General features: G+C 34.6%; 1 protein-coding gene across 4 annotated transcripts in view; it reads right to left on the reverse strand.

Annotated features, from left to right (window-relative positions):
• scml2 (Scm polycomb group protein like 2) overlaps nt 1-13,536 on the reverse strand; it is a 32,512-nt gene that overhangs the window by 16,375 nt on the left and 2,601 nt on the right. For all 4 annotated transcript variants that reach the window (XM_055183880.2, XM_055183882.2, XM_055183879.2 and 1 more), the window contains 5 exons: nt 11,788-12,022; nt 11,309-11,397; nt 10,533-10,776; nt 1,935-2,233; nt 695-806 (listed from right to left, as the gene is read on the reverse strand). In XM_055183880.2, the coding sequence (XP_055039855.2) occupies nt 695-806; nt 1,935-2,233; nt 10,533-10,776; nt 11,309-11,397; nt 11,788-12,022 (979 nt within the window). The remainder of the gene's footprint in view (nt 1-694; nt 807-1,934; nt 2,234-10,532; nt 10,777-11,308; nt 11,398-11,787; nt 12,023-13,536) is intronic.

A 13,536-nucleotide genomic window follows, 5' to 3' on the forward strand; every position in this document is an offset into this window, starting at 1 on the left:
TATATAGATACAAATGTGTACTTTTTAAATGGGTAGTCACTGCCCCAGTGACAGCTTTTGTACTTTTTTTTGAAGAGTGTATAATACATCACATCATATCAAGAAATTGGGCCTCCTTTATGCAATTAAGCGATTAGACCATTAACTCTTTCGCCGCCATTGACAAGATATCTCGTCAATCAAGAGAAAACGCTTCCCCGCCAATGACGAGTATTTCCGTCTTTCCGCAATACCGCTATTATCTACCTTCCGCAACTTTTGAAACCCGGAAGTATTGCCCTATGGCAAGCTGCTGCATGTCCGTGTCTGTTTTAAAGATCGCTCTGAATGGGATCTCTATGAAAAGTCTGTCACAAAAATGGAATTTTCTCTGCTTTTTGCTCAAAATGTGGTGTACCCGTATTCAAAAGCTGATTACAAAAGAACTACTGAAGGTAGGATGAAACGTTTTTTTTTTTTAAAGCAGAGGGTCTGTTCTTTCATTTGATATATTGTATGTTTATATATTTAAAGAAAAACATTTTCTGGAAGGCATTAAACTTTTGTGAAAATCATGAGAAACGCTGGCGCTGGCTGGCAACTTTTTAAAAAAATGCTGGCGGTGAAAGAGTTAAGTTTAGTTTTATTTTCCATTCACACAAAAATCATGAAGCCAAAAATCTATCAGAAAGCATAAGACAAAACCGAACCTTACCGGTGGACACGACTCCTGAGTCTCGCGTTGTCTGCAGGCTAGACAGCCTCCCGTCTGACACAGAGGAGGACAAACTGGTGTTTGAAAGTAAATGAGAAAGCTTTGGTTTCCTCTGCAAAGGACAAAGACAAACCATAAATTCACATCACACACTTATTATACACAAACAACCACTAACCATCAACGTTTGCCCATAATCTATCTTTGGAAACAATGCCTGAAGATTACAAGGCCTTATGTCAACTGCAAGCAATTCTCACCTGCCACGAGGACAATCCTACATGTTTAATGCAGCGTTCATGTGGAATGATTTTAAAGGATGTGTTAATGTCTCATTTGAATAATTGCTTTTGACATATGACACGCCCTCAAATCACACAAAAGTATGATCAATTACAGATTTCTTCTTTCTTTACAGTTATCTTCTCTTTTCATTATGATTATTTTTTCATTAAATCAGCTATTGTTGGCATCGGACTTAACATGTAAATCTTTTGATAAGAGCTTGTCAAATAATAACCATAAATTAATCCACCCCTAAAGTATGAAAATAACATACTTAACCTTCTTGAAACCTTTGATCTAAAGACATATTGGACTCTTTCCCTGTTTCCCAGAAAGACGATCAAAACATGACTGCTGTAGTTTTTTGTGATTGTGAAATATTAAATCCCAAAGCTTTTAAAGGTCACATTCTTTCTTATCTCATTTTTAAACCCTAATTAGTGTGTAATGTTGCTATAATAGCATAAATAATACCTGTAAAAGGATAAAGCTCAAAGTTCACTGCCAGGCGATATATTTTCTTTAACAGAATTCGCCTTTCACAGCCTACAGTGAACGGCTAGTTTGGACTATAGCCCTCTACTTCCTGCTTTAATGACGTCAGTAACAGTTTTTTGACTAAACTCCGCCCACAGACAGGAATACGTCAGTCGCAGCTAAGCTAACATAATGCTAAGCTGCTTTTGGATCACAACACTAAACAAACTACACAATTAGAACTTGATACGTATTTCTAAGAAGAGGGACTTTATAGAACAAGGAAGACATCAGCCTGTTTTTAGGACAGTGAATACAGCGCTAAACAGATAAGTTAATTGTTTGAAAAATACCGCATTTTTTACACATGAAACATGAACACGTTATATCGCACACTGTATACACAATCAAAGCTTCAAAAACACAGGAAAAAGACCTTTAATAATAGACCTGTGCATCTTAAAAAACATAAATGTACCTTGCTGCCAGGTTTGGGTCCTCTCTTTTTATAGGGTTTGGGCATCAGTTGTATATTTATGGGGGTCTTGGCTGCGGTAGGCTGCATTTGGCCGTTCTGCGAGGGGGAGGATCCACCAGCTGCAGCCTCGGCCGCAGCTTTCAGCATGGCGATGGTCTCGCTCTTTGGTCTCCTACCTCGTACCCCCTTGCGGACGGGCAGAGGGGGCAGGGGGTGCGGCAGGCGGTACGGGGACTGCATGGAGCGCCGGGACTTACTGGACTGGCACAATGTTGGAATACGAGTCTTGGGGAAAGTAACTACAAAGAGAAATAAAAAAAACATTTAGGAAGTGTGTATAGGTTATATAATTATGAGATTAGGAGTATTAAAATTTTATTTTTACATTGATTTCAATCTTAAACATAACCTTATTTAGTCAGTAATAAAGATATCAAGGTTATAAACTCACCTATAAAGGATTATTAGGAACACCATACTACTACTATGTTTGACCCCCTTTCACCTTCAGAACTGCCTTAATTCTACATGGCATTGATTCAACAAGGTGCTGAAAACATTTATTAGAAATGTTGGCCCATATTGATAGTATAGCATCTTGCAGTTGATGGAGATTTGTGGGATGCACATCCAGAGCACGAAGCTCCCACTTCACCACATCCCAAAGATGCTCTATTGGTTTGAGTTCTGGTGAATGTAGGGGCTATTTTAGTACAGTGAACTCATTGTCATGTTCAAGAAACCAATTTGAAATGATTCGAGGTTTGTGATATGGTGCATTATCCTGCTGGAAGTAGCCATTAGAGGATGGGTTCATGGTAGTCATAAAGGGATGGACATGGTCAGAAACAATGCTCAGGTAGGCCGTGGCATTTAAACGATGCCCAATTGGCACTAAGGGGATTAAAGTGTGCCATTAAAACATCCCCCACACCTTTACATTAATGAGAAATTGAACAGGTGTTCCTAATAATCCTTTAGGTAAGTGTATTTTCACATAAATGTTCTTTATGTTATGTAGGATGATTTTATGTAAAAAAAATAATAATAATAACTTAAGCTGAGTTTCACAGACTCACAAATGTAAAAATTATGCATGCATTTATTTTTTTTTTGGTAGCATGATAATGACGATGACCATTTAGTACTATGATATAAACTTAATGACAATGATATATTATCATCTCAAAAATAATAAATAACTGCATCAGAGTATGTCACAATTATTTTTTGTAAAGAAAGAAATTTTGTACACTGAGTTGGTTTGATGTTATTAACTTGTTATTACCAATGATAACACACAATAGGGCACAAAAACTTGCTTTTTTGTTCTATGCCCCTTTTTCCATATTTCTGCATCTTGTTTCCGTGTATAATATGCAGTAGTTAAGGCATTCTGAAAATTTTTACCCGAAACAAAAGCCCCAAAAGCGGCGGCACAACTTTGGTCTTTTCTCTTTGTATCCCACCCTTAAATGGCTCTGTGCTTTTCATACCACTGAATTCTTTTCAATTTTGCATATAACAAGCGTCATGTTTCAGCCCTGAGAGCAGCACTGTTTGAAAACCAAGAGGGTAAAAATTGAGTCATCTGACGATCCTCTCTCCAAGATGGATGTTTCAGCTTACCATTGTGTGTCTCAGGAGGTATGTGCTTTTCTACACTCTTTTGTTTGCGGGCATTCCCCCCTCGCCAGCTCTCTGGCCAATTATCTCCTTTCTGGGGCCAACAGGTAATCCACATTAACAGGACCAAATCCCATCATCACATAGCCTAGACGTATTTCCATACAGCGGGACATAAAGCAAACGCTATAAGAGCCATGAAACAGGTTCACATCTACCAATAATTCAGTTTTATGCATAGACCAACAAACAATTTCCTATGAATATTAGAGAGTAGGCATGTTAATGCATTATTCATTTTGTTGCTTGCTCATAATGCAGATGTTAATGCAGTGCATGTATTATAATATTCATATGGTTACATTTAAAAGCGCTTCGTATATTCAGGTAATGTCTGTTTGGTAAAGAAAAGCAAATATATTGCAGCAATAAAAGACCACGCACAAAATTATTATTATCATCATTTTTTTCAGAAAGACATTTCATGTGCATGAAAATGGTACAGCAAAAAAAATAAAAGTCTGATATTTGAATGTTCATTATAAATGCATCAAGTGCATCCTATGCTGTGCAATCTAAGCAAGCTGAACATTTAGAAACCTTTACCCTCCTTAAACTCAGCACACTATGACTTTTCAGACATATGCATGCACTACAGCATCAACCAATCCTAATGTGATAAGTTATGCTGAAATGCAATAAATGATGCACAATATAATAATGCATTAAGTGTGTAAAATCATATTAAATATATTTATATATATATATATATATATATATATATATATATATATATTAAATATATTTATATATTAAATATATTTATATATATATATATATATATATATATATATATATATATATATATATATATATATATATATATATATATATATAAATATAAATATATATATATATTTAATATGATTTTACACACTTAATGCATTATTATATTGTGCATCATTTATTGCATTTCAGCATAACTTATCACATTAAGATACATTACATTGTTTCTAGGAAAAAACAAGCATCACTCGTCTCACCAGGCTTTAACTATATACGTAAAATCATTCAGTTAATGCAAACCACTGCCATATGCATATTGCAATATGCACATTTGTGATACTGTGATTTTCAGTACATCTTGTGGCCCTAATAAAGCAATAGTGCAGTCAAAAGCACCAACGCATACACACCTGCAGACGAATACCACCAAATTCCCCTATAACTGGCTCTGCATGGACCATCTCAATAAGACCAGATAAACTTCTCATATTACAGGGTGGCTTAAAGGGGCGAGGGGGGTTGTCAGCAGAAGTCAGCTTTGCTAAGTACATCTGGGAGCTTTCACAGAGTTCTCCATGCATGCAGCTGCACTTCTGGGCCTCGAGAGAAAGAGGGGAACGGCAAGAAAACGAAGCCCAGGGCGTGCAGGCATTTAATGAGGATAAAAGGCGTGCGAGGAATGGACAAGTGCTTTCTTTCATTTAAGGTCGGAGACTGGGTGATTCTCATTTGAATAACTCCTATAACTAATTTAAATAATTGAATAAAAGTGGGCAAGTAATGAATCAAACACATATGCCTGTATTATACGCACATGCACAATGCAAACCAGACGCAAACATTTTCAGAATTTCTGCACAATGAGTTAAAGCAAACTTTCCACACCCTGATCTGTCTACAAACACTGCGTTTGAGGTGTAGCGTACTTCTAACCAGTTTGTCAAATAAAGGGGAACGCTTCATTGCCTGCTGTGTGTGACCCAGTGACCCACTCACCCTTCGGCCCCCGTGCAAAACCCCATGGGCACCTGGTCACGGGAGAGTCGGCAACTACGCTTACATTTAGGCATTTAATCCATGTTTGTGTGCACCCTGGGATGCGAACCAACAATCTTTACTATAAAGCAAAGCTCGACCAATTGAGCTAAAGTGGAAAAAACGAAAGGAGGTGATTGGGCACAATTTAGGTACTCAATCTCTTCCACAATATTTACATTTCTCTTTACGCTATACGGCAAGACAATCTGTCAAAAAAGACTGCAGCTTTGGTTCAGCAAGAACCAGAACCACATGTTGTTATGGATTTAAGCTGTTAAAAAGTGTGTGTACGCACGTGCATATGTGTGTGTGGTAAGAGGGGATATAGGGTTCCCTAACCTCAGGCCATTTAATGAAACAATGCAAGCTGTTTAGGGGAACTACAGCCAAAGCAGCAGTTCAACAGAAGCTCTAAAATGTGTCACGCATGCAGCTTTTATAAAAGAAATAAAACTACATGGCAGCATGAGAACCTTTTTATGTTAGAAATGGTTTGCATAATTGTTTATCAATTTTTACATTTGATAAGAAGATTATGTACTTAATGGATTTTATTTTTGAAGTAAAACAAATTGGCAAGTTGACAAGTTAATTCAGCATTGCACAAATACAAAAAATACTAACTTTTTAGTAAAATGCACATGATCTCTCTCCACACACAGACGAATAAACAGTTAACCATCTACAAGGACTCAAATTTAACCTTTATCCCAAAAGGGTTTTCGAAACGACACGCAACGCGTGCTTTTTGTAAATACAGCATTAAAACTAAAGTGCATGTTGTACGTAAAGAATGAAAGTGAACGCGACAGAAATGAAACATTTCTGAAAAAAACTGAACATAAACTCGTGTGACCCATACGCACAAGCCACTAAAACAAAGCAACAGACATCACAGACAAAAGCGTCGGAAACACGCCAGAGGAACTCACCAAATCGCCAACTTTGAGTTATATCCGCGTTGTGCACCAGCGAGTCCGGTGTAAGCGTTTCTCTCAGGCAGATGTTTATTTTAAATGCGGAATACAGCGGACCGTGCGCGCGCTCACTTTACAACCGGTCTAAACAGCAGCAGCGGCGGCGGCAGAAGCGCATGACAAAGCCCGTGCCGGTGGAGCCCTTCTCGGGCAATATCTGATTAACATGGAGGCGGGGAGGAGGAGGGGACGGAGGAGGGGGAGGAGGAACATTAGGGGTTTATTCGTGTTATCAGAGGCGCCAAACGTAAAAAAAAAAGTACAGTAATAATTAAATACGATTAAATGTCATGTTAGTTAGTACGTAAAGTATTACATTTTATAAATCTAAATACATTTTTATAACTCTATGAGTTACACGTTGTCGTCATTTTAGTATTTACAGGGCTTTCTGGAATGACTTAATCTGATTGGTTAGTTGCGACTCCCGACATCGTTCCAATATCCACAATAACACACCACACATCCGGGTACTGTGAGATATCTTGACCGGTACTGTACTACTTATCTTTAATGTTTTGCTTTGCATTGCTTTCTCTTGAATTTGTTAAATAAATTAATATTAAAATGCGAAAGTATATTCATATAATTAAAATTAATAAAAAAAAAAAAAAAAATATATATATATATATATATATATATATATATATATATATATACTATTTAATAAGTGCTTGATGTCAGGGCCCTCATTACACTGTTGAGGTTTAATATGCGATAATCTGCTGCTGGATATACGTCATCTCTTGTTTTACATTTAGATTTCAATATAAAATTTAGATATACTTTAATAGTAATTATTTATTAACATCAAAAAAACTTTATAAAACAAGACATTTAAAAATGTTTAAATAACTATATTTGGGCTAATCTGACAAAATTCAGTGAATTTTTTGTTGTTGTCAAATTTTGTCAGTCCATTGTCCTTTATCAGTCTGTTTCATTTATTAATTTGTGTAAAATGATGATTTTTTTTTTTACATTTTATGTAAAATTGCTTTGTAACCTGTTTTATTATTTGAAAGAAACACAAGACAAAGCTAAATTGGATTTGTCGACTTGTCTAACACATTTCTTTAAAATACATAAAGAATGCAAGTTACCTCGGTCTGTGAGACGTGTGAAATCTTCACACTTTATTAAGAAAACCTTCCCTATTGTCCTCATTATATGTGTGAGAACCGGCACAAAGGCGTATGCCTATCTGGTGATAATAAACACCTCTAGGAATAACTTTACAATGAGACATAAAACAGGGAATTTAAGAGATTGTTAAAATGACTGACTCTGAACAGGTATTTTTCTTGACCGATTTCCTTGTTCATTAACATGGTATCAATAAATCATGTAAGGAATGCTGGAAATGCAGCTCTCTTGAAAGTGGTGCTAATTCTTCTGCTCATAACAGAATTGATTTCTTACATGTAAAATATTTAAATCCAAAGCAAAACAAAAAACGTAACTCTCAGTGGAGAAACATTCTTGAATACTTTTAATGTCTATTAAACTGGGCAATATTGAAGAGAACATGTATGCGATGACTAACTAACGATTCACTATACGATATGCAATACAATAATGTTTGAAGTTTATAAAATCAGTTTGACTAATAATAAAATATATTTAAAAACTGAAAATTATACAACAAAATAGATGTTTCACATTCTATCTGGGAAAAGAAACCATCAATCTCTTTGTCCTCCTAGTCTCTTTGCTATCTGACCTAAAACTCTTACTATGCATAACTTTTTGAAGTATTAAAATTCTTCAGTTATTGCAAACCATTGTGGTATGTGTATAATTACAATATATCTTGCATCCCTATCATTCATGGAAGGACACTGTTAGATTCGATTATGCTGGTTTCTTTCAAAGCACAGAAACATAAGAAGATGCAAGGCCAAGCCTTAATTAACTTTGTCTATAATATGCACACATGAGCACGCACACAATGTGCTTTGTGCCTAAAGTGAAAACACAGCAAGAAAATCTAGAAATACAGAAAAAACATTCTTCAAAGACTCGCAGCACTCTTCAGCACTCACAGAGATACGACTAATGATCGGTTTACTACTATGCAAGGCAAATGAACAGAGAGATAATATAAACTTCACACAAAGAAAAGGACAATCCCGCTCTCACACCTTAAAGGGGACATATCTTGAAAATCTGACTTTTTTCATGTTTAAGTGCTATAATTGGGTCCCCAGTGCTTCTATCAACCAAGAAAATGTGAAAAAGATCAACCAAGTAACTTAGTTTTGGTAAACCATTCTTTGTAAGCATGTGAAAAAATAGGTCTTTGAAATTTTGCTCCCCCTGTGAGGTCAAAAGGGGGTACCGCCCCTTAATCTGCACTATCCAACCACTGAACTGCCATTATTTGCTCACACCTACAAAGTGTCAATTTTAACATGTTATAATAAATTATCTATATGGTATTTTGAGCTAAAACTTCACATATGTACTCTGGGGACACCAAAGATTTATTTGACATCTGAAAAAAGTTTTGTGAAATGTCCCTGTTAATTTAAAACTGACCAAAAAAAAAAGAAAACACCAGGATCCATGTATGTTTGAACTTTGAACCATGTGCTTTTTCATTAAAAAAGGCATTTACAATAAATTTTAATTGCGGGTAGAAATTATACAGTAAATATAACTGACCCCAAAAAGTAACACACAGTAGCTGTGCTTTAATGCAAAGGAGAAATGTTTATACTACTTTGTACTTTAAAATAATTACTGCAAAAAGTAGGCTACTTCAAAATTGCAGCCCAATACAAGTCAACTTTCTTCAACGTGTTCAGAATTCATTGGCTTTGTCAAAGATTAGATTTTGAAAAAGAAATCAGATTAAAAATGTTTCTTTTGTCAAAATTCTTAAAAGCTCTTAAACCATTTATACTATAAACTAATGCTGATTCAGATTGAGTGTATAAGTCAGTCTGTAAATAATTTATAGCAACTTCAAATTAAAAGCTAACTCTGTTGGGTGTGAAAAAATTGAATATTTCTTGTGTCTTTAAGACACAAGGCACAATCATTTTTCCACCATTAACTTCACACTCATACCAGAACACCACAGACATGCTGAAATTCAGTCAAATTTAAAATTTCCCTGAAACATTGCTCTAAACGAACACATAAAAAACTTTATGCATCAAGCAGTAAACATTACCATTTTGGCAATAACTGGAAAAATAATGCTTTCAACTTAACTGAAAAAAGTCACCGTGGCTAGGATGATTTCTGTCATCTAACCATAATTTGCTAAACATAAAACTGCTTTACAGAGACACATAACCTGCATCATTTATCATCAGTTCAGTGTTCATTCACATCCCATCAATTATCCTGCCACAACAGCGATAAACAATCATCTCCAGATTTATGAAAAACAGGAAATGATGCGTGTAGTCCAGCAAAGTATTAAATGTTAAATGAATGTTTCTGTCAAGAAGAATTTGGCGTTGTGTATCTGCTCATCATCAATCAACAACAATATATTGATTAAAACAAAAAAAGAGGTAGATTTGTTTTTAGATTTGGTATAGAGAATGTAAAATATAGGCAAAGAACTGCTGTAAAGGCTAAATAAAATAGGAATGTTAATTTAAATGGAGTTAAAAAAAAAGGATGGCAGTGTAATAAGTGTAATGAATGTATACAAATAAATGCAAAATATAGATACATACAATAGAAATGTGAGTGTCAGTCAAATTCAAATTCCTAATGATTCTAATTCCTATTTTTTCCCACGACATGAAGTATTTATTCAAAATATTTATTGTAATAAATACTATAAAATAACCTGAATTAAACCTTCAAATAAATTTTTTTTCTTAACTTAATAAAAAATTATTTAATCATTTTAATCTATTTCTCCTGGCATATTTAGATCTGAATATTGTACAGTCAATGGATCACGAATATTATTGGTGAGAAAAATTTTACTCTAGTTTGGATTTTAAGATACTGAATTTGTGAGACTTGATCTATTGTTTTCACAATAAAACTACAGGAACATCTCCAAACCAGCTGGAGTTTCTTAAAGTAATATTTAAAAACTTTAGTTCTTGTCAGTCATTGATGAATTATCTTCATACATCTTTTTAAAACTTTGAAGTCAACACTGTAGTGACCTCTAGTGGCTAAAGTCTGTACTTACAGCAGTTGCCTGGAGGCTGCAGACTGTGTTTGGTCAGTTGACACCAGCCCACTGGGAAGAGGTCTCTGGAGTCATACTGGCACCAGTAATCGAATGCTCCTCTCCAACCATCAAACATGATGAATATCTCCTCCCCCCTCACCTCTCCGATGGTGGCGGGGCAAATGAGGTAAGGATTTTTTCGATCCACAGCCTCCAGTTTCATACCACGTTTAAAATAGTTTTGAGAGGGTCTGGCAGGCTCCTGAGATATTTCAAAGGAAACAGTCTTTTCAAAAAATTTCAAAACCTGAAAGAAGTTTTAAAAAGTTTTGTTTCCTCACAAAATAAGGAGAGTGTTCATTTTGTGTTTACTTTTAAGAATACATACCTACCATACACTAGTCCCTTTTATGTGTAAATTTGTGTAGTGCCACAAGCATTTCCATTTATTCAAAGCTTAATGATGAATCATAAGTAAATGTACTTTAAAGCAACACAATGTAGTTTCCATGTAAAAATGACTTACAGCTCCCCAATGTGGTTGAAAAGTGCAACAGTGCCTGGTATCAGACACTCTTCTGCAGGCAGGGGGAGGGGCGGGGCTGTGTTTCCTACCCTCCACCGCCACTTTCAGAGTGTGCTTGTAGCAGCTAGGAGGCTGCTCAGGTTGCAGCAACAGTACAATTTGTCCAGTTAAAAGTTGTTCTATCACTGAAATAATTTTAGAGACATTATTTAAAGGTTAAAAAAACTACATAGTGTTGCTTTAAAACAGTTTGCAAGTTCAAAATTACCTTTTTGAAGGCCGACGCTGGAGCCATCTCTGCTCCACTTAATGTTTTTAATAGGAACATGGGCCATGAGGAGGCATTCATTCTGAATCCTGAATAGGAAAAGGCATAAAAGAAGGAACATGAACATGATAAATAAAGTATAGATACAGGCAAACATTAATGTTCTTCTAATCTGTGTTTTGTTGCAATTGAGAAAACAATTATTACAGCATTCTCAAATTAACAATCTTTGCTTAAAAATACTACAATGATGTAAGTGTAAATTAATAAAATTACAATTGCAAAAACAAAACGAGTGTCAATTCATTAAGTGGAAATTTCATTAATGGACTTTATTGTCATATTTTGAAATAGTACACAACATATCCAGCAAAATATTTTGATTTTGTTACAAGAGTAATAATGTTTTGATTCAGTGTTAGTACTTTTCATTTGGATTTAGTTTGTGGCTATCCAGAATGCTTTGGTGCATAATTTACCTAGTGGCGGCTGCAGCATGCCGCCACTTTTCTCACATGTGCCAATTGGCTGAATGTCAGTGGAGTCAACCAATCGCCAAAAGTCATTGGTGTTGTCACTGCCATCTAGTCTGAGCCGCAGACGGGCACCCATAAACCCCATCACTGTGGCTATACACACTGAGGTGGAATTCCTGGGGTCACATGCCTCCACTTTCATTCCCACTTTAAAATCATTACTGGGAGGGATTCTAGACTAGAGAGAGAGAGAGAGAGAGAAAGAGAGAGAGAGAGAGAGAGAGAGCGAGAGAGAGAGAGAGAGAGAGAGAGAGACTCAGAGCAGAAATAAAGGAAGTGAGAGATGGTAGTAGGTAGGTGCAAACAAAGTAAAATAGAGAAAGAACAAATAGAAAGATAAGATCAAGTGAGACAGACAGAGAGCAAACAGATCACATACTGTGAATATTATATGAAGTACGACAGTGAAAATTCAGAATTTATATTTTTGCTTTCAGTTTATGGGTTAAATTTCAAATAAATTTGATCAGAATTGAAACTCACACAGTCAAACAACAGAAGAATTTCATTATAACATAATATAATAATTACATTTATTCCCTGATGGTGCATATTAACACACATACGGCAGAAAATAAATTTCTCTGACCAAAATATGTTTTAAATATATGCTAAATTAGAAAGTGATGTAGAGTACATTAGATAGTAGAAAGTAAAGCTTAATCAAATATATTTAGATTTAACCTTGATATTTTAACATATATTTCAAAATGTATTGCAGGGGGCAACAAATTAATTTCTAATTTTACAACCTATATGGCAAAAATATATTTTCCTTGCCAAAATATAAAAGTTTTTACAAAATGTATAAGTAAATGTAGAAGTATGTATAAAAATATTTTAAAGTATATTTTTGCATTTGAGCAGTTTAAATTTAATTTAAGAGGTTTGTAACATACAATTTTTTTCCTTCCAATGCGATATTAATATAAATACTTTTAAATATATTTATTTTTAAAAATACAGTATTGTGCAAAAGTCTTAGGCCACCACCACCACTTTAGTTTTAATGTCCATGCATATTTATTTTTCATTTTATTAAGATACAAACAGAAAATACAGGAAAATAAAAAATAAATTTAAAATAAAATTTAAATAAAAATTTAAAATAAATTTTCAGAACTAAATGTCGTCTTTAGGCATCGTCAGTGTTTAGTGTGACCTCTCTTGGCACAAAACACATATTGAGCGTTTTTGAGCAGAATGAAATAAAAAGACTAATTTCTTTACAATTAGAAATTAGGATTTACAGAAATTTTATTTAGGTTTAAGAGATCCTGCAGTTTGCTGCTATTGCTCAAGTGGAAGGGGAGTTTACCCTAAAAACTTGACACATCAGTTTACATTTTTAAACAGTTTTTAATACTATATACACATTTCCTGTATTTTCTGGATGTATCCTATTAAAGAGACTGAGAAACAATTATATCACTATAACATTGCAAAAACAACAAATCTAGTTGTGGCATGGTGGCCTAAGACTTTTGCACGTAATGTATTTTTTAAAATATACAAAAAAAATTGCCAAAAAATATACTGGTGAAAAATACATTGTAAACATATTTTAAAATATTTTTCAGCACACATATTTTTGGCCATTTTTTATATATTTTACAATATATTTAAAATTATATTTGCCAATATATTTTTTGCTGTATGGGCAACAATAACATAAAATGCATTTCATGTTAT

The sequence above is a fragment of the Misgurnus anguillicaudatus genome, chromosome 14 (genome assembly GCF_027580225.2).
Source record: "Misgurnus anguillicaudatus chromosome 14, ASM2758022v2, whole genome shotgun sequence".
Taxonomy (NCBI): domain Eukaryota; kingdom Metazoa; phylum Chordata; class Actinopteri; order Cypriniformes; family Cobitidae; genus Misgurnus; species Misgurnus anguillicaudatus.